This window comes from Neophocaena asiaeorientalis, unplaced genomic scaffold (genome assembly GCF_003031525.2).
Source record: "Neophocaena asiaeorientalis asiaeorientalis breed wild unplaced genomic scaffold, Neophocaena_asiaeorientalis_V1.1 scaffold40, whole genome shotgun sequence".
Classification (NCBI taxonomy): domain Eukaryota; kingdom Metazoa; phylum Chordata; class Mammalia; order Artiodactyla; family Phocoenidae; genus Neophocaena; species Neophocaena asiaeorientalis.
This window is the reverse complement of record NW_020185335.1, coordinates 14412106-14439788: the sequence shown is the minus strand read 5'-3', so window position 1 is coordinate 14439788 and position 27683 is coordinate 14412106. Positions and strand designations below refer to the sequence as shown.

At 54.5% G+C, this 27683-nt stretch overlaps 1 protein-coding gene across 1 annotated transcript; it reads left to right on the top strand.

Moving 5' to 3' along the window:
* The first annotated feature begins 615 nt into the window (after nucleotides 1-615).
* On the top strand, nucleotides 616-27683 carry CA5A (carbonic anhydrase 5A). Its single transcript, XM_024735703.1, has 7 exons — nucleotides 616-836; nucleotides 2615-2812; nucleotides 16186-16304; nucleotides 18456-18551; nucleotides 18681-18743; nucleotides 23821-23976; nucleotides 27434-27683. Exons 1-7 carry the CDS (start codon nucleotides 680-682, stop codon nucleotides 27650-27652), a joined length of 1008 nt encoding a protein of 335 aa, XP_024591471.1. The 5' UTR covers nucleotides 616-679; the 3' UTR covers nucleotides 27653-27683.

Below are 27683 nucleotides of genomic sequence, written 5' to 3'. Positions count from 1 at the left end.
CTGAAGTACAAGCTGTGTAGCTAAGGCGACCGTCTCATTGATTGTCCAAATGTGGATAGTTTGCGCACGAAAGGGGCACATTCACATTTATGCTGAGGCAGGAGGCAAAGCCTAGGAGTATCCCGGGCCAACCAGGACACGCTACTTTGGGCAGAACGAATTCCTATCAGATGGTGTCTGTTTTGTGGAGAGGTGACGGGCTGCTTCCCAGGAGCCCTGGGCAGAAGGGTCACTTGCTCCCCTGTAGGTACACGCAGTGTGGCTCCGTGCCTGGTCTTGAGTGCCCCAAGGCTGGAGGGCTGCGCAGCCTTGAGCCAGGGTCACGCCCAAGATCAAGGACTTTGCTCTGGTCTCTTTGTTCCTGTCTGCTCCCTGGCCTGGCAGCAAGCTCTCCGCAAGCTCCCCTCACTCCCTGGTACCCTCACTCCGCTATTTACCGGGTCAAAGCACAGTGACCCGAGGGACAGGCCACAGCGAGCGCCCTTGTCCCAGTGCACCCACCCCTAAGCCAAACCCCGTGTCATCCAAGAAGCCGGGTTGAAATTTAACCATCAGGGCTTTGGATGAGTTTTTACAAAAGAGGTGTGTCCACCCCACTCCTCGGTTGTCTAGATTGAAGTGAGGGCAGTCAGTGAGGAAAACCTCTCTCTGGTTATTGGGTCCCCGGGGAAGAGAAACGATGCTCAGGCTCCTGGGGTCAGGCAGGAGTCATCCGAAATCCTCGGGTCTCTTCGTCCTGGTCAAGCAGATGTGGGGGACCCTCCGCAATCACTCACTGACGCTGGAGCGATGGTGCTCTCAGGGTGCCTGTGCACAGACAAAGAGGAATGATGCTTGTAAGTAGAGCCTCCAGATGCAATTTGCTGTTTGTCTCATTTTATGGTGTATTTCAAAATGGGAGACGGTCCGGAGCCGGACAGCTTGGCTTCTGATTTCCACATTGTCTTTCCCATGGGAGACATGGGCCAGTCCTTAACCTCAGATTCACAGGGCCATCAGGAAGGCGAGATGCTCGGAGCAAGGCAGGTAGCAAGGGCCCCCCCCAAGACGAGCTGTTATTACAGCCCCCACGGAACAAGCCATGCTGCCAGTCATTAGGGCTCCAAACACCAGCAGAGAACATCTCAGCAAACATGGTAACTAGGTCGGCAGCCAGCTCGGTCCAGAGACTGCCCTGTGTCAGCCTTGTCCCGGTGGCGGTGTCCTTGGTGCTCTGTGCCCTTGGACTCATCCCTCCCTCTCTCTGGGCCTCAGATTCTTCCTCTGTCAGATACAGGGGCTGCATGGACAACTAAGTTCACCTCTGACGTCAGTATTCCACACTTTCCAGGTTTCGGTGGTTGGAAGAGCCTGGGCTTCGGAGTCAGTCTCCGGGGGTGTGTGCTCTGGTGACTTTTGTCAGAGGTGAGAGCTGGTGGGTTGCTTCACCTCCCCAAGCCTCAGTCTCCTCGTCTGTAAAACGGGGTGATGAAATGCCACCCAGGGCCACCTGAAGATGAAACGACGTGAGCACAAAGCCTGGCACATACCGGGCTCTCGGCAAACACTCTTAGCTCTTCCCAGTTAATCCGTTGGTCCACACCTGAGGCTGATGCCAAAGTCCCCGTCTTTCCGCTGTTCTAAGCCTCTCGTTTCATGCTCCCACCAGCGCTGTGTGATAAGTACCATTGTGATCCGCCTTTTACAGGTGATGAAACTGAGGCTCAGAGAGGTTAAGGAACTTGCCGAGGGGCACAGAGCCACAGAGTGGTGAGGCCAGGACTCCGGTCCACGTGTCCTGATGCTCTTCATGGTCACGGAGTATAAAGGAGGGGACAGGTGCTAAGAGACAGTTGTGAAGACGTCCACAGTGACGTGAAGAAACCCGAGGTGAAGACCCACTTTGTACTGAGCGGTACTTTTGCTTTTCGGAAAACTCTGTGTATGTTTCTGTGAGCTTGGAGGAAAGCGTCAGAGGCTGTGCTCTAAACCAGCCCGAGGCAGCTGCCTCTGGGAATCGGGGTGCGCGGGTCTTTCTACATGAGTGCGGACCCTTCCCTATGGTTTGAAACTTGCAAGGAGTCTGGGTGGGGCCTGAGGTTCTGCATTTCTAGCAAGCCCCCAGGGGGGCTGCTGGTCCGCGGACCCCACCTTGAGTGCTGGGTAACTGAAAGAGCGGGGATTGGGAGTGACAAGGCTTCTATTCCAGACCCTTCCAGGCAGGGCCCGCTGTGGATCCTGGGACTCTGGTTTCCTGCTCTCTGAGACCTGTAGCAGCCCCCCAGTCCACAGTCCTCCACCGCCTGCCTCTCCGGGGCTGGGCTGGACCCCCAGGCGTGACTCCCTGTGACCACGCTGTGACAATGAGCACAGATCAGAACCAACTCGGCGCAGCGCAAGGGCGGGAAGGAATCGGTTCCTGGGCGTGGTCCGCGGAGGAGGTGGCGCGAGGGCCCCGCCCACCGGGGGCGGCGTTAAGAGGCCGAGGGTCTGGTGGCCCCGGGCTCCACGCTGGAACAGGTTCCCCCGTGCTGGCTCCTCTGGGACCGCGTTTGCAGGTTTCTGTCGCTCCCTCTGAGGCTTTAACGGCGCCCACGCACCCTCAGGGGCTCCTCTTCCCTCTCTCTGCCCCCAGTGCATGCCCTCTGGAAGGGCCCGGCCTCGGTGCCACGGGGGGCCCGGCAGTCTCCCATCAACATCCGCTGGAAGGACAGCGTCTACGACCCCCGGCTGAAGCCCCTCAGGGTCTCCTACGACTCGGCGGCCTGCCTCTACGTCTGGAACACCGGCTACCTCTTCCAGGTGGAATTCGACGACTCCACCGAGGGGTCAGGTGAGCCTGAGCTGGGGTCGGGGCCCTTTGCTCCTGTCACTCCGGAGAGTGGGTCACGGGGTCGGCAGAGAAGCGGTCGAGGCACGGAGAACGGCCGAGGCTGGCGGTGGGGACGGGCAGAGTGATGTTCACCTTAAAGCTGGTGATGCCGACCAGCTACGTCACATGTCACTGGGGACAAAACTCTGAACGGCGAGGGCCTCCCTGGGGGGTTACATTCCAGGGCCTGGAAGGCAGAAACAGTGAGCTAATAAAACGTACATTGCATTCAGAGGGGAAAAGCAGAGTGGGGTAGAGGAGAGAGTCTCCGAGGTGAGGAGGCCTGCAAAGAACAGAGGAAGGATGGTGGCCGGGCGTCCGGAGCCTGGGAACCTCGCTGGTCCTCGCTCAGAGTGAGACGGGGCAGTGACCTGGCTGATGTCCAGCTGCTACAGGAGGAAGAGGGGAGGGGAAAGTGGGGAGTAGGGATGAGCGTGAGGCTGGCTGGGGGTGTTGCCAGTGGCGGAGGGCTGCAGGGCAGGTGGGCAGGGAGGCGGGTCCCGGCGTCCTGCCAAGGGCTGTACTCGCACCGTCTCGTTAAAGCCTCACTGGGGGGAACCCTCACCAGTGCTGGGTGGATACGCTACAGGTTTGGGAAGTTTCCTTCCACTTCTGTTTTACTTGTGGGGACTGGCTGCCGGATTCCATCTGGCGTTTTGTCAACTTTTTCTGTTCTGCCTCTGAGAGTCGGGAATTTGCAACGGGTGGGGGTGCCTACGTGACCAGCCCCCACTGAGAACCCTGGGCACCGAGTCTCCTATGGGCAACCCTGGTGGGCTGCACTCCACACGTGTTGTCACAGCTCGTTGCTGGGTTTCAGGGTGTCGCTTGTGACACCGCCAGAGAGGACTCTGGAAACCTGGTCTCCTCCAGACACTCTCCCTCTGCTGTTGTTGCTTTTGCATCCTTTCGCCGTGATAAGTCTTAGCCGTGCATGTGACTATACGCTGAGTCCTGGGAGTTGTAGGGAACCACAGAACCTGGGGACGCCAGACACAGCCCCCAAACCCAGGTCCTCTCCAGGAAAGCCCTCGGTCCACTTCCTCCCATATGCCCAGTCGTCTTGTTCACTAACCCATCGCCCCAGTGAGGATGTAAACTCCACGAGGGCAGGATCACGCCTGCTGGACACCACAGGTGCTCGGTAAACTGGTGGATGAATAATGAATGTAAAGTTAAACGTAGAAACGAGTCAGGCAGAGGGACTGGACAGCAGTTGAGGCCCAGCCTGAGCCGCCCCAGCTCTGATGGACCAATGGCTGCAGCATGGCTTGGAGACCCCTTTTTCCCTGTGACAGGCCCTCTGAGGTGCTTCACGCACACCGTGGCTCAGAGTTTCCAGGGGTCTCTTTCCTCATCTCACAGGTAAGAAGGAGCCCATGTTTCCTGAGCACAGCCTATGTGCCTGGAATGGCTCTCACAGTATCCCTCAGGGTTGCTTCTCATGTAGGGCTTGCCAAAGGCAAGTGGACAGGAACCCCAACTCTGGTTGACGCAAACCAAAGCATCTTCTTGGAAGGATAAGATTACCTCAAAGAAGAGAAGGGAAAGTTGGATGTTAACCAGATGTTAACCAGATCTTTTTTTTTTAAGATTTATTATTTATTTATTTATTTTTGGCTGCGTCGGGTCTAAGTTGTGGCACGTGGGATCGTTCGGTGCGCAGGCTTCTCTCTAGTTGTGGCGTGCGGGTTTTTCTCTCTGTAGTTGTGGCGCGCAGGCTCCAGGGCATTTGGGCTCTGTGGTTTGCAGCATGTGGACTGTAGCAGAGGCTCGTGAGGTCAGTAGTTGTGGCGCGTGGGCTTAGTTGCCCCTCAACATGTGGGATCTTAGTTCCCTGACCAGGGATCAAACCCACGTCCCCTGCATTGTAAGGTGGACTCTTTACCACTGGGCCACCAGGGAAGCCCCTAACCACATCTTTAAAAGCACAGGGACCAGGCCAGCTCAGGGATCTGGGGAGCAGAGGTTTATGCCTTTATTTACTTAGCGTGCCAACTTTTTTTCTGCCTTTGTTGATCTGTTCCCAGCCCAGATTCCCAAGGAGCAACTAAAATTGTCCTTTCAGGTTTAATACGGTTTGTATTAATTTTTTTTTGAATTTTACACAGCAACTTTAAAAGATTGAATAAAGAATAATAGTTCCTGAACTTTTAATTGGTTGGCTAATAGTTGTGTGAATATACGAGTCATTTTGAGAAAAACAGATTTGGATGTAGATGCGTTCCTATCGAATCTATACTCTTCCTATATAATTTTTATGTGTAGTCAAGGGTCTTACGGACATTGTTACCGAATGCAAGTTCATGTGCCCGACAGACAGTGAGACCGAACAGTACCGAAATGTTGGAGTTTGGAGCAGAGAAAGGTTTATTGCAGGGCCAGGCAAGGAGACAGGTGGCTCGTGCCCCTCAAAAAACCCCAAACTCCCTGAAGAGTTTCAGCACAGCTTGTTTAAAGGCCAGGAAAGGGAGGGGCGTCCCAGGGGATGTGATCAGCTGGCGCACAATTTTCTGATGGGTTGATGGCTCTGGGAGGTCCCGGGGCTACGTGCTCAGCGCCATCAATTAGTTCATTTCTTCCTCATTTAGTGGTGGTTTTTAGCATCTGAAAAACTCAGGAAATATGCATGAGATACTATTATCTGGGTACTTCAGAGAGGAGGTAAAGCAGAGGATCTAGGGGAGAGGTCTGTCCCGGGAACGCCCCATAGGGTCCTTCTCAGTTACAATATCTCTATCACAAGTTCATTTTCCTTTAAGTCAAAAAATGTGAAAAACTTCGAAGGTCACTTTGGACTTTTGTATGTGTATGGTTAAGATACGTTTGACGAATTCAGAGTCCCAGGGGAAGAGGACTGGTGGCTGAGCTTGGAGTCACCCTGCCCCTTGTCGGCGGAACAGCCAGCACCCTGACCAAGATCCCCACCAAGATCACACACCCAGGGACGTGCTGGTCCGGGGGAAATCGTGGCGCTGTTTCTAGAAGGGGGAAGGTATGCTGGACAGACAGACATGCAAACACCCCCTTTCAGAAGAGCCCCGGTTGGATGAACAACAGCACGGCACAGACAGACGCCGCCATGGAGGGTATGAGTATCCTCATTCTTCTCTTTTTTTAAAGATTTATTTTGTTATTTATTTTTGGCCGCATCGGGTCTTAGTCGTGGCACGCGGGATCTTTCGTTGCGGCGCGTGGGTTTCTCTCTAGTGGTGACGTGTGGGTTTTCTCTTCTCTAGTTGAGGTGCGCGGGCTCCAGGGCACGTGGGCTCTGTAGCTTGCGGCACACAGGCTCTCTAGTTGAGGCGCGTGGGCTTGGTTGCCCCAAGGCATGTGGGATCTTAGTTCCCTGACCAGGGATTGAACCCGCGTCACCTGCATTGGAAGGCAGATGCTTTACCACTAGACCACCAGGGAAGTCCCCATCCTCATTCTACGTAAGGAGGAACAGAGGCTGCAGGTGGGGCGGGGGGAGTAACGGTGGAGGGGAGGCAGGGGGCGCCCGGTTCAGGCCCAACTCCTGCTGTTTCTAAAGCCCACGTCGCATCACTGCGTCAACCGTGCACTGACCCGTCCAGGCACAGCTGGGTCAGAATCCTCCCTCTCGCGGCTCTGCCTCCTTCTGGGGGGATTTGTTCCAGGCGGGGGCTTCCCAAATGGGGCGACAAGGGCGGGCTGCGGCACGGGCCCGCTTCCCAGTAGGGCGGCGCTAAGGGCGGCGCCTCTGTCCCCACGATCGCCGCGTTGGCCCCAGGCTGACGGCCGTCACCCAGCTTCGGTCGCTCGTGTGGGGTGAGGCCATCACAGTGACAGGCTGAGCCCGCCTGGAGCAGAAGAGGACCGAGAGGGGAGGACCCCAGGGGTACGGTCCCCAGGAGAGAGGCACGCTTCCCGTGCTCTCCTGGGAGCTCCCACCTGGCGGTTGAACCTGAGCTGACCCCGGCATCCCCCAATCCCAGTCGTTTTCAGATTCAAGGCCTTTGCGCCCTGTTGCAGCCAGGCCTCTGTGCTGACCAGGTCCTGACCCCTGCTTTTTCGCTCCTCCAGCACGTTCTCAGTCGGGTTCCAAGGGCCCCTCTCCGCCCTGCCACAGACCCAACGAATTCTCTGGGTGTCTCTCCCTGGCCGTATAAATTATTTGGATAATCCCCCTGGGGCTCACGTCCACACAGGCCAATCTGGTTTTACTTTACTTGTCATTTTCCCCAAAGCCCAGTTTCCTCTTTCTTTCTCTCCTGCTCAGTTTCACATGCCCCACCCACCCACGCCCATCTCCAGCCTCTAGCCACCTCTGTTCAGATTCTCTGTCTTTGTTCACCTCCAATGGAAATTGGAAGGTGCCGGGAGCAAAGGAAATGGAAAATGCAGCTGAGAGATGGGAAGAACTAAGAAAAAGTTTTGCAGTAAGAAAATGAGAATCCTGAGACACTCCCGTAATTTTTATTTTTAAATTCATTGACGGAAACGGAAAGCCTTGGCAGCAGGAAGGGAAGTGAGTGGAGAAGGTGCACGGTGCAGGAGTGACTTTGCACAGTATGTGACCACTTTGGTCAGGTCACACCAACAGGTGAGCGCAGGAAGGCTGAGCAAACCAGATCGGGGAACTGAGGACATTAGGGTTCCAGGGGGTGAGGGATAGGAGAGCTCAGAGATCAAGGCCGGTCAGCAACAGCGACGATGAATGACAGAGGTGAAGGCGGCGGCTCTTTCCAAGGAATGTGAGACTGAAGGGCAGGGAAGGAAGGGCTGGCAGAGGGTAGGAAACAAGAAGGAACATAGCGCCGGCTCCAGACAGACCCCGTGGTCACACCCCGCAAACCCGTCACAGGCGGGGGCCCCTTGTCCCAGCACCCGAGCGATCCTTTTCCTAAGGAGTGACAATGCCGTTTCCACCCGATGGGCAGTGTAGGTGCAGAAAGTGGGGTGGAAGGTCAAGGACCAAAGGCCACAGATAGATCCCGCTGTTCCGTGAGGAGACGCCTGTGTTCTCTGAGTCAGGTCCTAGGTTACCACGAGCAGTGATGTCGTTACTGCGGCCAGGTGCTTTTGAGTGCCCGTTACATGACAAATCAATCTGCAAATCAGGGTACTTTTTTTTTTTTTTTTTTGCGGTACGCGGGCCTCTCACTGTTGTGGCCTCTCCCATTGCGGAGCACAGGCTCCGGACGCGCAGGCTCAGCGGCCATGGCTCACGGGCCCAGCCGCTCCGCGGCATGTGGGATCTTCCCGGACCGGGGCACGAACCCATGTCCCCTGCATCGGCAGGCGGACTCTCAACCACTACGCCACCAGGGAAGCCCCAGGGTACACTTCTGAAGGCATTTCATTCTCACAGTAACTCCAAGAGACGGGTTAATATGCCCATACATGGGAAGAGGACGTCCCTGTGCAACATTCGGATCAGGGCTGTTTCCAAATCCCACTCCCTCCCCGCCATCCACAGAAAAGAAAAGAAGCCGGGAGCCCAGGTCTTGCTGGCACTGGAGTGCCTGAGTCCCAGGAGCTCAGATGCCCTGCTGTTGCTCCCCCCGCCCGCTTAGCCGCATGGACTGCGGGAGCCGCCTTCCCTGCTAGACCCTCCTCCTCTGGGGGCGGCTCATCTTCCTCCTGAAGGGCTCAGGGGGCGGGGAGGACGGTATGGTGGTCAGGGCCCAGCTCTGCAGCAGAAAGAGCTTATCAGCCTGATAGTATAAGCTTGTTTCCCTAACCTCTCTGACCCTCAGTCTCCTCCTCTGTCCACTGAGGTCGGACACCCACTCCGAGGGAGGATTAGAAGAGGCCCGAGGGAAGCACTTACCTCCAAGCCAGGAGAAGTGAGCGTTTCAGCCATGATAGCTTAGCTTCACCTGCTGGGGCTCCTCCCAAATAAGACCAGAACAAGACACAGCTGTGCCCCTCTCAGGCCTCCTACTGGAGGGAACCCAGCGCCGGCCAGGCCCGGCCCGGCTTCCTCTGACTACGGAGGACTCTGTGGTTGGTGACCCCATCCATCGGCCGAAGGAGGAAAAATGGAAACTCCAAGCCTGGGGCTACATGTAAGCAGCTTTCCCGAAGGGTCACTCACTCTCAAGGACCCAGTGGGCACAGAGGTCACGGGCCTGCTAAGGCTCCTTCCAACACCAAAGTGGATTTTAAGCCATTTGTAAAGGGTGGGCCAATAATGGCCTTTCATCCTCTAAATGACAACTAATAAGGATGCCCAGCGCCACCGGGACAGGGTCCTGAGCGTGAGCTTCACGGAATCGGCAGCGGGCGTACACAGCAGGGCCCGGTGAGCGGCCTTCGCTCCTGGTGTGAACGCGTAACTGCAGGTCAGTATGATTTTAAAGTTCACAGACTTCACGTCCATCCGTTCGGGAATCTTCACCCAAGAAAACTGACTCCAGCACGAAAGCCAAAAGGGAGACGCCGGAAGAGTTTGGGGGTCCCCGCTGGAAAGGCGGGCTGGAGATGGGGCCGGGAGGGGGGTCGTGAACGTGGCAGCAGAACTGCTTTGCCATCTCCCAGGACCCTGCGTCATCCCACGCAGGGCCCAGGGCCCAGGCGACCCTTCCCCCACGGGTCAGGCGGGGGGCCTGCAGTGCGTGAGCAAGGGGGTGGCAGGGGGGGAGGCGTTCCGGGAGGGAGCCCTGTGCTGTCAGGAAGGTGACTGTGGCCGCTCGGTCCACGCTTGTTTCCTGGGACAGTTTTCACTGCACATTCGTTCATTGGCGTTCTGATTCCTAGAACCGTGTAGTTTTCATCTTCATTCCTTGCCTATCCGCTGTCTCTCCCCTCAGGTTCTGGGCGTGGGTATCTTGGGGGGCAGAGGTGTGATTTGGAGGTTGGGTGGAGTGTGCTTTCCCTCACGCAATCTGTGGAAATGATAATCCCCACCCAGGAAAACACTCCTCCCCTGACGGCCCCTGAATCCATGTCAGTCCCTCCCCGACCCCACACCCCAGCCAGACCAAGGTCACCAGTGCATCGCACCTTCCCTCCCCCGGCCTGGCCTCGACTGCTGCTCCCTTAGGGACACAGGGTCCTCGTGACCAGCCCGGCAGCTGCCCTCTCCTCCTCCCTCTCTGCATCTCCCTAAACCACCAGCTCTTCTGCCCCGGAAAGGGGGCTGCCAGTCTTGCGGGGCAAGCCTGAAGCCCGTCTGGTGCCAACACACCCCTACCACTCCTGGGGGCTCGTCAGCGTCGTGGGCAGCTGTCTGAAGAAACACCCCACTTACCGGCGTCGGTTGGGAGGTGGAAGGTGGACGCTCGTAGGACCGTGTGACATCCCTACCCGCCGTCGCACCCAGTGTGGTGACCCCGTTCTCCCTCCGTCCATTGCCAGGAGTGCCCCTCACCACTGCTTCCGCAAAACCACCCAGGAATTAGCCATTCCTGCCATGCAAGGAGCTAGGATTGTAAATCTACAATACGGCCGTGCAGTAAGCACCCACTGTGCCTGGTGGCACGTTAGGTCCCAGGACCTCCCCAGACGCAGTCTCTGCTCGCAAGGAGACCTCGAGTTAGGAAATGCGGGAAAAGGTGCATTGAAGGATAGACTACGTCAAGGACGGGGATGCAAGTGTCGCCCCCAGACCCCACCTCTCTAGGCAGACATCCATTTCTAAAGACTGGAACATTCAAAGTCTGCTGACGAAGGCTCCCCTTCGTGGCCACTGCCGGCACCTACCCCTTTGCCCTCCGACCCGTCTCCCTGCTGACCTTGCGCTCCCGCCACTGGGAGCCTTCGCAGGTCCATCACAGTGGCCTGCTCTGTCCCTCCAGGCCTCTCTGCCTGTTGTCCCTTCCCGCCTACAGCCGGACCTCCTCTTCCCTCTTACGGCTCAGCTGAACCCCTACTTCCTCAGGGAGGCCCTCTCTGATGCCCCGCACCCCTCAGATCCCCGTAGAGCACCCCGTCCTTGCCCACATGTCCACGACTCACTGCCTGCCTGCCCCTGGGGAGTCCACGCTCCGGGAGGGGCAGGGCTGCCCCGTGTCACCCTCTCCACGCCCAACAGTTAGCCGAGGCTGTGGCACATCGTAGGAACTCAATGAACATTTGTTGAATGAATGCATGATTTTTCCTTTTTACGCTTTGTGGCTGGCCGAGCCCCTTCTAGAAGACACTCTCTTAAGATACATTTATCCCTCAAAGTCTTTACATGCAGGTCCTATCTTGGGAGTAATAGTGGCTATTTCCGGTGACTGCAGACCTCTGCTTGGATGACGAGATGGTGATCATGATGAAATAACCAGAATACGGTCGTAATAACAGAAGGTCCTACCGCTGGTTGAGCTCCTCCTGGGTGCCAGGGGCCGTGCTAGGGAGCGCTTGGTAAGCGCTACTGTATCTGATGCTCACCACGTTCTCATGGGCCTGGGGCCATCGTTATCGTTTTACAGACATCAGGCCTGAGGTCCAGAGAGATAGGACCACCGTGTGGCACACGCCGCCTGAAACCAGGGGCTGTGCTCACGTGTGCCTGGCTTCAAACCCAGAGCCGATGTGTGGTGGTCCCAGAGGTTAGCTCCCCAAAAGCAATCTGACCTCCCTCATTTCTGGATTTGGGGGTACTGCGGGTGGGGTCATGCCCCTCAGGCACCACCAGCGCACTGGCCGCTAGCTGTGGCTCCCGCTTTCCTGGAGAGAATGACAAAGACCTCCCTAATCCAGAGAAAGCACGGAGAGCCTTCGCGCTTGTGCGTGGAGTGTCGGAGGGAACGTTGGTTAAATCCTGGAGGGGCACCAAGAACAGGCTGCTCCTCGGCACCATCGAGTCATTTGCAGTTTGGATTAATTAGAACATGTCAACCTGCTCTTGGACTTATTTTAAGCCTTAAGACAACCATGCCTGCCAACAGCCTGCGTATCCTGGTCAAAGCACCAAACTACAAGTTGACGGCTGTTACCAGCGGCTGTTGTGAGGACAGAGACAGTAGGATCTGGGCTTGCAGTCAGCCTCCAACGTCTCTGTCCTCAGAGATGCAATTCCCCAGTTACACGTCGTGACACACCTGCTCCCAGAGACTGCCAGGGGGATGCATGGCCTCCGGTCTGTGAACAGCCCTGCGGATGGCAGAGTCTGGGGGCTGCTGAGCTAAAGGCCCCCTTGTCACAAATCGGGCTCGCCTGTTTTCTTTTTCTTTCTTTCTTTTTTTTTAAAATTAATATATTTTTTTCTTTTTGGCCGCGTTGGGTCTTCATTGCTGCGCGCGGGCTTTCTCTAGTTGCAGCGAGCGGGGGCTACTCTTCGTTGTGGTGCGCGGGCTTCTCGTTGCAGTGGCCTCTGTTGTTTGGGAGCACGGGCTCTAGGCGTGCAGGCTTCAGTAGTTGTGGCGCACGGGCTCAGTAGTTGTGGCTCGCGGGCTCTAGAGCGCAGGCCCAGTAGTTGTGGCTCACGGGCTTAGTTGCTCCGCAGCATGTGGGATCTTCCCGGACCAGGGCTCGAACCCGGGTCCCCTGCATTGGCAGGTGAATTCTTAACCACTGCGCCACCAGGGAAGCCCCACGCCTGTTTTTTTGAAGGGAATTACTCTGACACTGGTCATTATGAAAGGTCACTGAGATTATTTTATCCAGGGCCGCCGCCTTAAACTGGACTCCTTACTTTCCTGGCGGGAAAAGGTGAGCGTTTTGCTTGAACCCTGCCACGAAAGTCGAGGGGCTGGACCCAAGCAGGCCTGAGGTGGAGTTGCTGGGGGACCTGGGGCAGGTGATTGACCCCTCTGAGTCTCAGTTTCCTCATCTCAAAATTGGGCCAGTCAGCGTGTAGCGGGCACTGGGTGAATGCTGGCTTGTCAGTTAGTACACTCAGAGCTCATGCTGACTGTCCACAAGGCGCTGGCGATCACGGGCACCGACAGATGTGGGTGCACAGTGCCCAGGACGCAGGAGAGGCTGACCCGTGAGAACAGATGAGACCCTTTAACTCATCCCATCGCAGAGATGTGCCATGGCTGCCGGCTTCCGTCCTTTGGGTGCTTCCAGAATACCGGGCATTCTGCTGAGAACTTTGCATTTAATCCTGGCAACGTCCCATGGAGTAGGTGCTAGGACCCTCCCCATTTTACAGGCGGGGAAACTGAGGCTGGGAACAGTTTAGTAACCGGACCGAGATCGCCGCGTTCGGAGGCGATGGCGCCAGCACCGACCCAGAGCGCACCCCCGACCACCTGCAGAAACGGGGCACTGTTCTCCGGTTTTTCAGCAGAGACGCTGGCACTCGGCTAGTGGCTGTCTTTGCCCATCCATCTAATTTTAGAGACGTCGTTCCAGAGAGTCTTCTGTCCCTGACTTGAAAGATGCTCGAGATGTACAAGTCTGACGCCCGAGCTTGTACTCAAGCAGCTCCTGTACAGCTGATGCTGTTTCTCTCCTGAAATGCGTTTGAAGGAGGGAGGCTGAGGGCATCACAGTGCCCGGTTCCGGGTGCACCACCGACCGGCCGCAGGGCGCCACTGCAGCCCAGCCTGTGGCACCAGGGCTCCTCTGGCCACGCCTCCCCTCCCTCTTCGCTTCCCCCCTGAGATGCTCGAGCTGTGCTTTCCTCCTTATCTGCATCTGCAGGTCACAGAGCTGTTGAGGGGCAGCAGCCTGCGAGGTTTGCTGTGAGTTTGCTTGGTCCCAGCTCAGGGTAGCCCCCGCCCGCTTACGTACGACCAGGTGTCAGCCTGCAGTCGGAAGGAGAGGCCCCACCGAGAGGAACATTCCTCCCTGCAGGCCCGATTCCAAAGCTGACCTCCGTCCACATTCTCTTCCTTCAACGGGCAGCTGTCTTTGGGAAGCAGACAGGAGGGTGTCCCCCTGCGAGAGGCTGCTTCTTGGAGAATTCTGGGGGCAGCTGGATGCGGGGAGAGCGTGGGGCCCTGGTCCCTGGGCTCCAGGCCTGCCCTGAGGGTGACCCTGGGAAAGTCTTCACCTGCCGGAGGCGGGGGCGATGCTCGTGCCCGGCCCCCTCCCTTTCCCTGCTCTCTGTTGGTGGCCACAGTTGGGAGTGGTTTTTCTACGAGGTTATTTTTGGCGGGGTCTGCCCGACACCCAGCTTGTGGTGGGGTTTTGCCTCGTGCAGTTGGTGTCGCTCTTTCTGGAGACCTTGTGTGGTGTCTACACATCAGAGTCCTCAGATGCTTGAGCTGGGAGGGACCACCAGGACCACCTAGCTAGGAATCCTTGCTTTGTTATTACATGAAGGAGAGCCCAGTCCCTGAAAAGTTAACGTGGCGTGTGGTCACCACCATCATCGTCATCACCGTCTGACTGCACTTTATGAGGCCATCCTGCCAGCACTGCTCATTTCACAGGTGGAACAGCTGAGGCTCTGAGAGGCTGATCCACTTGCTCGAGGTCACACAGCAAACGCACTAGTCAGTGCATTCTGGCGGTTCCAGGTGTCTGCTGGCCAGGGCTCCCACCTCCCCATCCAGCATAATACACAGTGCCAGACAGGAGTGGCACAAAGATCGCACTGCTGGTGTTTCAAGCTTCTGTAATTTCCTCAGATGATGTTTTGTACTCAAGGCACGGGTTTGGGCGTCAGACCTGCCTTCGAATCCTGGCTCCCGTGCCCGGGATTACTGACAACCTCTTTAGCCTCTCTTAGTAAATTCAAAAACAACACAAAACTACAGAGGTCAGTGGGCTCATGTATCCTCACCCCTCAAAGGAAAACAATCACCCCCTTGTATTCTCATTCACAGTAAATCCAGTAAAGTCTTGTGATTTGAACCCAACAGGGAGGTTTTCTATCCACCTCAGCTTCTTGCCTGCAGAACGGCTCCTCCACACCCGTGGACTCAGGCTTCATGATTTACTCTGATTTTTTATACTTGCGGGGGGATGAGATACTTCTCTGTATGTTTTTCAAGTGAGATATAATTTGTGGGTGTTCAGGAGAATAAAGCCATAGAGCCTCATGACGAGATGCCCGTAACGACGTTCTAGACCAACGCTTTCAAGTGAAGACAGCGAGAAGCTTCATGACTTGATCGAGGGCAGAATAATGGGCTGAATCTGTTTTTCCAGTTTATAGTTCAGTGCTTTCTGCTACCAGTACCTTCAATGGCAAAAACAAAGCAGAGGCACCCCTACCAGTCGTATTTGACACTTTCAGCAGCAGCCGTCACGTCACTAAGTGTCGTCCCTGCTTTTGCCGCATGGAGGAGCTGATGCAAGCAATGCCCACCCCTCCCCCCACCCCGGGAACTCACGCCGCCGCTGTGCCAGTGTCCTCCAGACCTGTCCGAGGATCCCAGTGTCACACTACGCTCACCTCGAATACAAGCGGATGTCCAACCGTTACCATTACGTTTGTAGCACTTGGTGGTGGAAATCTGTTAGCAAAGTGCAGCTGAAGACCGGAAGACAGGCTAAACCCTGTGCATCAGGGCCCCCCGCCCCCGGGAGCTCATTCAAATGCAGGCTCCCAGCCGTGGCCCTGGACCTCTTGGGACAGCGCCCATAATCCCACAGTTCAGAGCAGATGCCGCCATGACAGGTGCTCAGGGATGATGAGCCTGTGGGCATCACGCTAACAGCTCTTGGGGATGCCTCACCAGGAATTCAGGGTGACTTAGAAAGTGGTCATAGACCACTAGTGAGGCTAGACCGAGCAGGGGCTGCCTGGAGATCAGCCCTGGTGGAGAACGCTACACCTTATTATTATTTTTTAATATTTATATATTTTTAAAATTTGGTTGCACCAGGTCTTTTCTGCAGCAGGTGGGCTCCTCAGTTGCAGCATGCAGCCTCCTTAGTTGTGGCATGTGAACTCTTAGTTGCGGCATGCATGTGGGATCTAGTTCCCTGACCAGGGATTGAACCCGGGCCCCCTGCATTGGGAGCGCGGAGTCTTACCCGCTGCACCACCAGGGAAGTCCCCAAAATGTAGTACTTTATATCTCAGAATCTGTTTATTTAAACAACTTGCTCATTACCTATTAGCTTATGAAATTATTTGGTGATAGAATTTTATCTGCTCTTCTGTCATTTGAAAGACATCTCTTTTTTCTTTTCTTTCTTTCTTTTTTTTTTTTTAATTAAAGGAAGGTCTGGAAATCTTATAGGACCCGCGTGGCACGCATCTCCGAAATGGTTTTTCTTTGCCTTCTTGCCGCCTGCAATTGGCTGAGGCCCCTACTGCCACCAGGTGGCGGCACTGGCACCCGCCTCGCTCAGGTGTTTCCTGGGGTCAGGTGACAGGGCAGACAAGGTCCCACGTTTCAGTTTGTGGTTTCAGCAGAACATCAGTCTCTTGAGAGCAAAATCGAGTAACCCCAACGTAGTCAATGTCACAGCAACCCCACAGTCGGGCAGCTAGACTAACACACCATTTCCACTGCTTCACCTTCCAGGAATTAGTGGTGGCCCCTTGGAAAACCACTACAGACTAAAGCAGTTCCACTTCCACTGGGGAGCAGTGAACGAGTGGGGCTCAGAGCACACGGTGGACGATCACGTGTACCCAGCAGAGGTTCGTAGCAGCTAATGTGTGGGGACTTCCCGCGTGCCGGGTTCGATGTCAGGTGATCAAGCATCCCGGTTGGTCAGCATGGATTTCCTGGGACACGGGACCCTTAGTGCTCAAAGCAGAACCACTGGCCACCCCACGCACTCAACCTCACGACTCTCCTAAGGGGAGGATACTGTGAGCACTTTCAGTGAACAGGAGAAGAGACAGGTTCTGCGTGGTATTGTAACTCGCCGAAGTCAAGCAGCTGGGATTCAGGAGCAGCGTCTGTGCTCTCAGCTCTCGCTCAGCCACGCGCTTGCGGCTGGTCGATGGGAGGCGAGAAGCTTCCTGTCCTTCGAGGCATTCAAGATCTTACACTGAGAATAGAAAATCTTTACAATAGAAATTATCTTAAAACAAGGTGATATTTGCAACATTTCAAAGTGGGAGTCAGTAAAGAAAAGGAGTAGACTTAAAGGTCAGGAATTGGATTTGGGTGGTTATGGAGTGGTAAGTAGTGCCTTACTGGTGTCCCCCAATATTTTATTATGAAGTGTTTCCAACTTACCAAAAAAAATGAGAGAACTGTATAGTGAGAACCCGTGAGGTTACCACCCAGGTCCTGTGATTGACGTGTGCCAAATTCACTGGTTGCACCTCTGTCCACCAGCCCTCCCTCTGTCCACCCACCAGCCACCTGGATTTTAGAGGTATTTCAAGTTCTGGACTGTTCTTGTCACCATTGTTACGGAAGTAATACTATGGTTAAAATAGACCGACAGTCCAGTCAAGCCAGAAGGTGAAAATCACTGCGATCACACAGCCAGAGGTGGCCTCTGGGGACAGTTGATAATTAGGGAGTTCCGTTGATTGTCATAATTACACACATTTTGACAAATGTGACAAAAATGAAGGAACAGCGGCTTGCAACACACCTACTTTCAGTAAGCCTCATTCCTCTTAGTAGCTGTGCACCTGTACCTCGGTTTCTAGTGAGCAGCTCTTTCAATAGAGAAGTCTGCTGCAGTTCGCTTGTTTAGGAGAGGGGGCGGAGCTTGGGACCCACCAGGGGCTGTCCGTGAGCCGGGTGGGCGGGGGCTGCCCGACTGTCCCGGCAGTGCCTCCGGCCCATGTTGGAGCGGGCCTTTTCCTGTGGGGTTTGGGAGGCCAGGCCAGCCCCACAGGTGGGGGTCCATGAAAGAGGAAGGCTGTGGGCGGGACCTCAGGCCCAGCTGTCCCTATTTCTGGAAGACCACAGGTGACAGTGGATGGGGGGTTGAGGTGAGCTACGGGAGGGCAGGGGGAGGCCACGCCACACTCACGGTCCCTGGTGTGCGTGGCCAGGAGCACCGAGACTTGTTGACAGTGAGCTGCCACCTGGAGACATGTGGACCCCACCCCCCTGGCAGGGCCGCCCGGGCCCTGGAGTCCAGCAGCCGCATGGGGGAGGGTCTTGCTGACCACGAGAGGCTGGAGGACTTTCTGGGCCGAGTCCTTGTGGACTCATGGCCTGGGTCACCGTTCAGAAAGGCCTCCACCACCACGCGTGCTGGAGCAGGGCCCTTCCTGGTTCTGAGCCAAATGCAGCATCGGCCCACGTGCCCTCACACAGAACCCAGGGGTCCTGGTTCTGCCTCTTACTCACCAGGGCCCAGGAAAGCACATTCCCCCAGCCTGTTTCCCCGCTGTTTTAAATCCTTGTCATCTGGTCAGTAGTGATGCTGACTTGGGACTTAGGAAAACCAACGGAGGGTGTGTGAAGAAAGGACATAGGTGAAGTTCAGAGGAGGGTGACAGATGTAGAAAAATGCCATTTGGGGGGCGTGCTTAGGTTCAAAATGATCCGTTGTCTATCTGAAACTCGGATTTAACTGAGAGTCCTGTATCGGATCTGGCAACCCTCATTCAAGGCTATCTGAGCAGTAGCAAACAATCCAACCACCCATTTCTGTTTGACAAAGTTAAAGCGAGCCTCCCTTCTCTCCCCCTAGAAATGCCGAGGCCCTGCTTTCTGGGGTTCGAGTGAGCTTTGGCCGGGGGAGCCGGCCTGCAGCCGTGGGTGGATTCATTAAAAGCATAAATCGGGCACCTGTCAGCCACACAGAGGGAGGAGCGGCGGGTTAAGCTCTCTCGGCTACGCGGTGATGGAGGGAATTCTCTTCTGGGTTCCAGCTGCATCTAGTTCACTGGAACGCCGTGAAATACCAAAACTACACAGAAGCCGTGATGGGAGAGGACGGCTTGGCGGTGGTAGGCGTGTTTTTAAAGGTAAGCCTGCTGGGGTGCAGCTCTCCTGGTCAGATCTGCTCTCTAAACGAGGTCGGCTTAGAGTGACGTGTGCTTGTCACCCTGTCCCCTGCCCCGTCACGTGACGGCTCGGCGTGCCGCGCTGTGCAGCTGGGGGCCCGCCACGAGGCACTGCAGAAGCTGGTGGCAGTCTTGCCGGACATAAAGCACAAGGTAAGCTACGTATTTTGAAATCAACGTAATTGGAAAAGCGACATTGCTTAGAGTGATGACTACTTTGCCAAAAAAATAACCCAAAAAAGGAAGCAGTTGGGTGGAAAGAGCGTTGCAGAGAGGGTCTGAGTGCAGTTCTGGAACTGGGACTCCCTGGAGCTGATTCCAGCTGTGTCTCGAGTCGGCTCACCGACTTCGAGGTGTTCCTGCAATTCTCGGGCCCTCCCTCCTCAGCGTAATGGGGTTTCCCAACATTCAGCCATTCAGGCAGCATCTTGGAGGTTTTTGCCTGTCTGCCCACCTGTGGTACTATTAGTTACTTAGTACTTTTGATGAAAGTGATCCACTTTTTAAAAATCTTTAGCCTTGTCCCAGGCAACAGCATCCGTTTGCGATAATGTTTGTTTTAAAACCAATTGAAATGGGGGCTTCCCTGGTGGCGCAGTGGTTAAGAACCCACCTGCCAATGCAGGGGACACGGGTTCGAGCCCCGGTCCGGGAAGATGCCACGGGGCAACTAAGCCCGTGCGCCACAACTACTGAGCCTGCGCTCTAGAGCCCACGAGCCACAGCTACTGATCCCGTGTGTTGTAACTACTGAAGCCCACGTGCCTACAGCCTGTGCTCCACAAGAGAAGCCACCGCAATGAGAAGGCCGTGCACCGTGACGAAGTGTAGCCCCCGCTCGCCGCGGCTAGAGAAAGCCCGCGCGCAGCAACGAAGAACCAACGCAGCCAAAAATACATAAATAAATACTTTTAAAATAATTTAAAAAATAAAACCAATTGAAATAAATTCTCAACTATCGACATTTAAGAATGTCCACCTGCAAGCCACCTGGTATCCTTAGGGTCAGCCCCATCCTGGGAGAACAGGGAGACGGGGCAAGGGGTCCTGCAGACGCACCCATCCTGCCCAGCTCCCCTGCACACCTGGCTGCACTCAGCATGGCTCCGAAGGACAGCAAGGCCAGCAAGGTAGCTTTTCTCCAGTATCAGCTGAGAGAGGGCTTTGATGGAGAAATGGAAATTCCTGAAAACTGCAGTTTATTTGTTCAGCACCAAACAAAAGAATTCCGAGGGCAGGAGTCACCCGTGGTCCTTGGACGTGGGGACGGGTGGGTCTCCGACCTGTCTTAACAATGGCGAGAGCGGCTCCAGATGGGAGATGGGGGCCAGCCCTTCCTCGGCAGCTTCACAGGGGCTGTTTGATCTGTGTGGCACCCGCCCCTTGATGTTGACCTCCTGGGACCAGACCAGATCACCCCCCCCCGCCCCCGTTTCCCCCTCTGCCAGCTCAGGAACTCAGCAAGGTCTAGGTGCTGGGAGCATTCATCTCCTCCCTGGTCCACAGCCAGAGTAAACCTGGACGTTTCCCTGGTGGCAGCCACCCCCTCAGGGCATGGTCTCCACCGCTTGGTGGGAAAGAAAGAGCTGCTATGAGGTGCTATGTGCTAAGGGGTCTGTTTGCTTCCCCGAAGGCTCTGGGCAAACTTGCAGGAGGAACGGTGTTGGCAGGGGATGGAGGAAGCTGCTGGGCCCAGTTCTGGTCCTGATGCTGCTCCCGGGGCCTCAGTTTCCTCACCAGAAGGATAAGAGTTAGAATCTTAAGAGAGTAAGGTCCCGCCTCAGAGGGCAGGGATCTGTGTCCCGTGGGTCGGGAGGGTGATCGGCTCAAGCCATTTGTCACAGTCTGTGCTCCTTCCGGGGTTCCCCCAGTGTCTGGGTTGATTTTTAAAGTTTTCAGCATCAGGAGACACCTCTGTGGTGTCCAGCTCTGTGGGATGGGACAGACATCCCGTAGCATCTGGGTTTGCCGCCATCTAATCACGTGGCTTTCAGAAGTTCTTATCTTCCTTTCTTTATCGTGAAACAGACGTAAAGGCTGGTTCTGAAAATCCAAGGTGAGAGCCTCAGAGGACGTCTGGCACGTCAGTGCCTATGGGGCTGGGGTCTGGGGGCAGGAGGGGCATTTATCTGTTGCCGCACGCCCGCAGGTACTTCCTGCCTCTTGTCCCATGTGCGTATGTGACCTGTGTCCTTCAAGAGTTTGAGTAGACCACACGGTGGAATATTACTCAGCCATAAAAAGGAATGAAGCTCTGACACCTGCTACAACAGAGACAGCTTTTGAAGGCATCATTCTGAGTGAAAGAAGCCAGACGCAGAGTTCTCTGTATTATATGATTCCATTTCTAGGAAACGTCCAGAATGTGCAGATGGGTGGGGCCTGTGGCAGGGTGAGGGCAGGTGGGCGGGTTAGGGGGAATGACGGCTAAAGAGTGTTTACTGGGCTCTCTTCTCTGGAGTTCTGTTTTGAGGTCACGAACGTGTTCTAGAAGCGACAGTGCTGAGGGTTCGCGTGTCCGTCTGTGAATACAAACAGCCATAGCACCGTGCCCTTTAGGTGGGCGGGCGCTGCGCTTCGGGAGGCGTGTTTCAGTCATGCCGTTTTAAGCCGTCAACTAGACACTGGTTACAAGGTGGAGCCCGGCACAAGGTGCTTGGCGACCATCTGGCAGAGAGTCAGTTTACCCCCTTCCAGCTGCCAGAAGATTAAACACCACCTCCCCGTGGCTGAGCGGTGAGTCAGCGACCGGGGACAAGCCGTCAGTGGCTCCTTGCTTTTGCCTTTGAGGGCCGGGGGGAGGGGCACCCAGCAGCAGGGAGCCTCCTTCCTCCGGGACCCGAGAACAGGTGCCTCGTGCTGTCTCCCAGCTTGCCCCGCATGCGGCTGGGCCCCTGGTTCAGGCTCCGGTCCGGCTGGGCACTGGTTGGTGTCCTGCTTCTCCCAGGGCTGCCCCGTCAGCCTTTTGGCTCGCTCACTTCATGGGGGGCTGGGTGGAGGCCCCGTCCTGGGCCCGTCAACCCAAGGGACCTCTCTGAGCCTTTCCCCTCTGAGCAGAAGCTGTCCAGGAGCTTTGCTTCCAACGAGGCAGAGACCAGCCAAGAGGCCCTGCTTTCTGTCCACAGCATCCAGAGAGTAGCCCCCCAGCCCCTGCCTCTGCCGGTGCGTTTCTTCGGGGGTCCCCAGCCCTGGGCAGAAGCAGGGTGTCCCCCCCGCCCCCCTCCCATCTCTCTCTTTTTTTAAAAAAATAAAATTATTTATTGGCTGTGTTGGGTCTTTGTTGCTGTGCCTGGGTTTTCTCTAGTTGTGGCGAGAGGGGGCTACTCTTCATTCCGGTGCACGGGCCTCTCATTGCAGTGGCTTCTCTTGTTGTGAGGCATGGGTTCTAGGTGTGCGGGCTTCTGTAGTTGTGGTACATGGGCTCAGTAGTTGTGGCTCACGGGCTCTAGAGAGCAGGCTCAGTAGTTGTGGCGCACGGGCCTAGTTGCTCCGCGGCATGTGGGATCTTCCCGGACCAGGGCTCGAACCCGTGTCTCCTGCATTGGCAGGTGGATTCTCAACCAGTGCGCCACCAGGGAACCCCCCGCATCTCTTTGAATCACTTCCGCGTCTCGTGCTCATTCCAGCCCTGCGGCCTCTCTGCTGCTCCCCCAGCCCATCAGGCTAGACCCTGCCTCGGGGCCTTTGCACTGGCCATTGCCTCAGAGAAATCTCCTCCCCTTCACCTCCTCCGGGTCTTTGTTCAGACGTCACCTTCTCAGGGAGGCCTTCAGGGCCACCCCTCCTAAAACACCAGCCTATACTCTCCACATCTCTTACTTCACTGTCCTACCTTATTTTTCCCCATCACATTTATCGCTGTGTAAACTACTAGATGTTCTACTTATTTGTTCCGGGTGCCGTCTGCTCTCCTCCAGTAAAAGTGAGTTCCACGAAAGTGGGTAGTTTGTCTCTCCTGTAGCCCCAGCACCTAAGATAGAGTTGGGTTTACTGTGGGTGCTCAAGAATAGCTCTGAGTGAGTGAGTGGTGGTGGGACCCCATCAGGGTCATTAGGAACTGAGAGGCAGGTTTCTCCCTGTGCTTCTCTAGAGCATGGAAACCAAGCAAACATGGATTCTGAACATGAGGCTCCCAAGCAGGACACGTGCTGACGGAGCAGCCTGGAGAGCTGGGCTGACCCAGTCCATCAATCCCACCCCTCGCTGATGAGAAGGAAAATTCTGGCACGAGTCAGGGAATTCGGCCAGTGCAGGGCGTCCCCCTGCACGTTTGTAATTGCCATGGCTCTCACGCTGGGGAGGTCTGCCAAAGAGAGGATCAGCTGTCTTAAAAGTGTAATGTTTTCTGGTGCAGCCGCTATAGAAAACAGTCTGGTGGTCCCTCAAAAAATCAAACATAGAATTACCATGGGATCCAGCATTTCTACTTCTGGGTATATCCCCCAAATCATTAAAAGCAGGGTCTCGAGGAGATGTTTGTACACCCATGTTCATAGCAGCTTTATTCACAACAGCCAAGAGGTGGAAGCACCCCAAGTGTCCATCGATGGATAATGGATAAACTAAATGTGGTCCATCCACACAGTGAATATTACTCGGTCTTAAAAAGGGGGGCAATTCTGACATAGGCTACAACATGGATGGACCTTGAGGATGTTGTGCTGAGTGAGATACGCCAGTCACAAAAGGACAAATCCTGTATTATTCCATTTATACGAGGTCCCTAGAGGAGTTAGATTCATACAGACAGAAAGTAGAAGGGCGGGCGCTGGGGGCCGGGGGGAGGAGATGGGGAGCTGGTATTTAACGGGGACAGAGTCTCAGTTTGGGAAGTTGAGAAGATTCTGGAGACGGATGTGGTGATGGTTGCACAGCAGTGTGAAGGTACTTAACACCACTGAACTGTACATTTTTAAATGGTTGAAATGGTAAATCGTATGCTGTGTACGTTATTTGACGTCAGCTTTTAAAAGTGGGATATTTTCACAGCCAAGGTATACAAAAATGAGTAGCCTTAAAAGAAAAACTACAAGCCTGTGGTGGGCATCCCTGCTCAGCGTGGAAGGGCTACATTCTCTTGTTACGGTTTCCAAATGTGACAGCCGCGACCACAGCCTTTATCTCGGAGACATGCTCTCCTCCAGGCCACATCACCGAGATAAAGCCAAGCGTGGTGCCCCCTTCCCCGGCCTCCTCCACCCACCTGAGAGCCTGCGGTCTCCTCCCCCAGGACGCGCGGGCGGCCCTGGGCCCCTTCCAGCCCTCCTGCCTGCTGCCCGCCTGCCGGGACTACTGGACGTATCCGGGCTCCCTGACCACGCCTCCGCTCTCTGAGTCGGTCACCTGGATCATCCACAAGAAGCCCACTGAGGTGGCTCAGGACCAGGTGAGTGGCGCCTGTATCCAGCGCACAGAACTGCACGGGAATCCCTCCGGTTTGGTGGCTTCACTGAGATAGTGTGGACAGGCATCTTAGAGTTTCGTGCTTTGGTACCTTATAGATGTTCCTGCACAAGAAGAACCTTCCAGTTGAAACAGGAGCTCTTAGGGAGTGAGCAGAAGTTCCCCATATCACAGGTCTTCTTCTGACCTTGAGATATTGGTGGTGAGAGGGAGACAGAGACAGAGAGAAACAGGGAGACAGAGACAGAGAGACAGGGAGAATCAGAGAGACAGAGAGACAGGGAGGGAAGGCGGGGTGAAGGGAGGGAACTGAGGCGGGACAGTTATATTCAGCACCTTCTAATCTTAGTGGTCAGCCTCAGGCATGGAGAGTCTCCCCGATGAAAAATGCTTGGACGAGGCCAGTACTTGCTCTTTGGTCTTCGTTGGGGTAAAGCGACTTTAAAGAACAGGAGTGACATAATTGGGACATGGGTCCTTGCCCATATTGGGACCTCCGTGGGTGTTTTAGATGAATAAGTTAACCAAGAAAGGGATGTCATAGGTGAATGCTGGAGAGCCGTGAAAGAAGTGGGGTCACTGAGGGAGAAGAGAAGCTTTTAGAGCCTGTTTTGCTTCTTTGGCTGATAGAGCAGGAGGAAATCAAGACCGCAGAGGGTTTTCTCTCATGCTGTGCTGAGAAGTTATGGAACTATAAGTGCCCAGAGAAAATTCCAGAAAGATTGTATTAGTCAGCTATTGCTACAAAATGCTGTGTAACAAACCACCCCAAAATTCAATGACTAATAATAAGCATTTATTTTCCTGCTCAAGGGTCTCTGGGAGCTGGGAGCTGTTTTAGGCCATCGTTAGGGGTTGGGTTGGGTCCAGTGTCTCTCATGCTTCTTGGACCAGTGGCCACCCAGGGCTGGATTTCATGGCACGTGACAGAAATGCAAAAGACAAGCCAAACTGCACATGCACATTTACAGCGTCTGCTTGCATCACGCCCGCTCACCTCCTGTTGGTCAAAGCAAGTTATGATGGCCAGGCCAACGCCAGTGGGGCAGGGAGGAGGTGAGTGTCTATTTGCTGAGCAATGCCCTAAGCTGTCACACAGATGTGCACCTAAAAGTTAATCCTGGTTGTCCTATGGTCACAGATCTGCAGTGGTTCTTATTTTCTTTCTCATCCTTATTTAAATATTCTATTTTTTCTAAAATAAGTAGATATTACTTATATACTTTTTAAAAAGTTAAAGTATCTTTTTCTCTGGAAATCTCCAGAATCTAGAGAAAGTCTGTCTAGGGCACAGTTTAGGGATGACAGATATGCAGCAAGCATGCTCCACTGTCCCATCCTCTGTCCAGGACAGACATTTCTAATCGATCACAGCAGCATTCATCACCTCACCTTCAGCTCTGTGTTTTCTGAGGGCTCTTGATGAGTCCTTGGAAGTCCTTCCAGCCTTTCAGTTCTGTGAAACAGCCTCTAATTTTATTTTATTTTATTTTTTAAAATGAATTTCTCTGTTTTATTTATTTATTTTTGGCTGCATTGGGTCCTTGTTGCTGCGCGCGGGCTTTCTTTAGTTGCGGTGAGTGGGGCTACCCTTCGTTGCGGTGCGCGGGCTTCTCATTACAGTGGCTTCTCTTGTTGCGGGGCATGGGCTCTAGGCTGCCACAACTACTGAAGCCCATGCGCCTGGAGCCTGTGCTCCACAACAAGAGAAACCACCACAATGAGAAGCCCACGCACCTCAACTAGAGAAAGCCTGCGTGCAGCAATGAAGACCCAATGCAGCCAAAAATAAATAAATAAAATAAATAAATTTTAAAAATAAAATAAAGTCATGGGATGATGCTATTTGTTTTGAAAGGCTGAAGGTGGAATGTGGGTGCACATCACCCACCTTTCCCCCAAACCAGAACTGTTACAGACGTGGTTGAAAATGTCCCTTGCTGGGACTTCCCTGGTGGCACAGTGGTTAAGAATCCGCCTGCCAATGCAGGGGACACGGGTTCCAGCCCTGGTCCGGGAAGATCCCACATGCCCCGGAGCAACTACTGAGCCTGCGCTCTACAGCCCGTGAGCCACAACTACTGAGCCCGTTTGCCACAACTTCTGAAGCCCACACGCCTAGAGCTCATGCTCCACCACAAGAGAAGCCACCGCCATGAGAAGCCCACGCACTGCAAGGAAGAGTAGCCCCCACTTACCGCAACTAGAGAAAGCCCGTGTACAACAACGAAGACCCAATGCAGCCAAAAATAAAAATTAATTAATTTTTAAAAAGACTTTAAAAAAAACATTAATTTAATAAAAAAAAAGAAAAGAAAATGGCTCTTGTCACCAAGACCCCTCTGTCACTCAACAAACGCATAATAAACACTTATTAGATGTCAGATGTTGTAGCAGGAGAGGGTGGGCGAGCAGGAGGGATGGAGGGGTGACAGAGCAGTGACCATAGTCCCTGTGCACTGCTACCCAGCAGGAAAATAGAAACGTAAGTCAATAGTTTTAAGGCAGAGTGGTGGGTGAGTATTACACCAAAATCCAGAGCAGAGCACCCAACCCTCCCAGGGGGCTGGGGAGGTAGTGTGTGCACCCCCTGGACGGCAGGGACAGGCCTGCCAAGCAGGCTTTTCTGAGAGTCAGCAAGTGGTGAAAACAGGTGCACACGAGTGGGCAAACCTGCTTGAGTGTCTGGAAGAGCACGCTCCACACCCTACACAACTCCAGGGGGCGCTCCCTCAACCATGCAGACCTGACTTGCTCAATAGGTGGTCACTATGCAGATATAATCCCAGTTCTGTGTTTAATTAAGCGTGAAAGCTATTCTCACAGAGCACATAGTAGATTCTGAGAACAGATGTGATGATACGTAAAAAATGGTCTCTTAGTTCCTGGCGTGCAAAGTGAATCAAATGTTACATTAGCATTTATAGTATATAAACTAGTTATCTATTGCTGTGTAACAAATAGCTCCAAAATTTAATGGCTTAGTAAAACAATAATCATTTATTATCTCCCAGGGTTGCTGTGGGTCAGAATTCAGGTGGTTCTGGCTGAGGATCTATCTCTTTGGAGTTGCAGTCAGATGTCAGCTGCAGTTATTTGAAAGCTGGGGCTGGAGGATTCATTCCCAACGTGGCCAGCAAGTTGTACTGGCTGTTGGCTGGGAGCCTCAGTTGCTCTCCACGTGGGCCTCTCCAGAGGGCTGCTTGTGAGTCATTGCAGCACGGCGGCTGCCTTCGCCAGAGCAGGTGGTCCAGGAGGCCAAGGTGGAAGCTGCCATGCCTTTTCTGACCCAGATTGGGGTCACCTCCACCATGTTGCATTGGTCATACAGGGCCATCCCTGATTCAGGGATGCAAGGGGACCACACACGACACAAGGGACATGGGAGCTGGTTCACACCCTAGCTGCAGCCAGATTACTCTGCTTGCTCTCCGTTCCAGCTGGCCGCGTTTCGCTCACTCATGTTTACTGCACTTGGTGAAGAAGAGAAGACGATGGTGAACAACTACCGCCCACTTCAGCCCCTGATGAAGCGGGAGGTCCGTTCATCCTTCCAGCCACTGAAGACGGTGCAGGACCCTAATTTCACTACATCCAAGCTAACGGGTGGACCTGACTTTAACAGGAGAAAGTATTGTTTCCCAGGCTTCGTGTTCTGATCACATGTAACCTCTGAAATTAAAAATGGAG

Excerpts from the sequence above, each read along its gene's own strand:
- CA5A (XM_024735703.1), top strand. The coding sequence starts at position 680 with ATGCTCAGGCTCCTGGGGTCAGGCAGGAGTCATCCGAAATCCTCGGGT. Across the intron at positions 837-2,614 it reads GACAAAGAGGAATGATGCTT|TGCATGCCCTCTGGAAGGGC; the intron begins GTAAGTAGAGCC and ends CTCTGCCCCCAG. Across the intron at positions 23,977-27,433 it reads CTGAGGTGGCTCAGGACCAG|CTGGCCGCGTTTCGCTCACT; the intron begins GTGAGTGGCGCC and ends TCTCCGTTCCAG.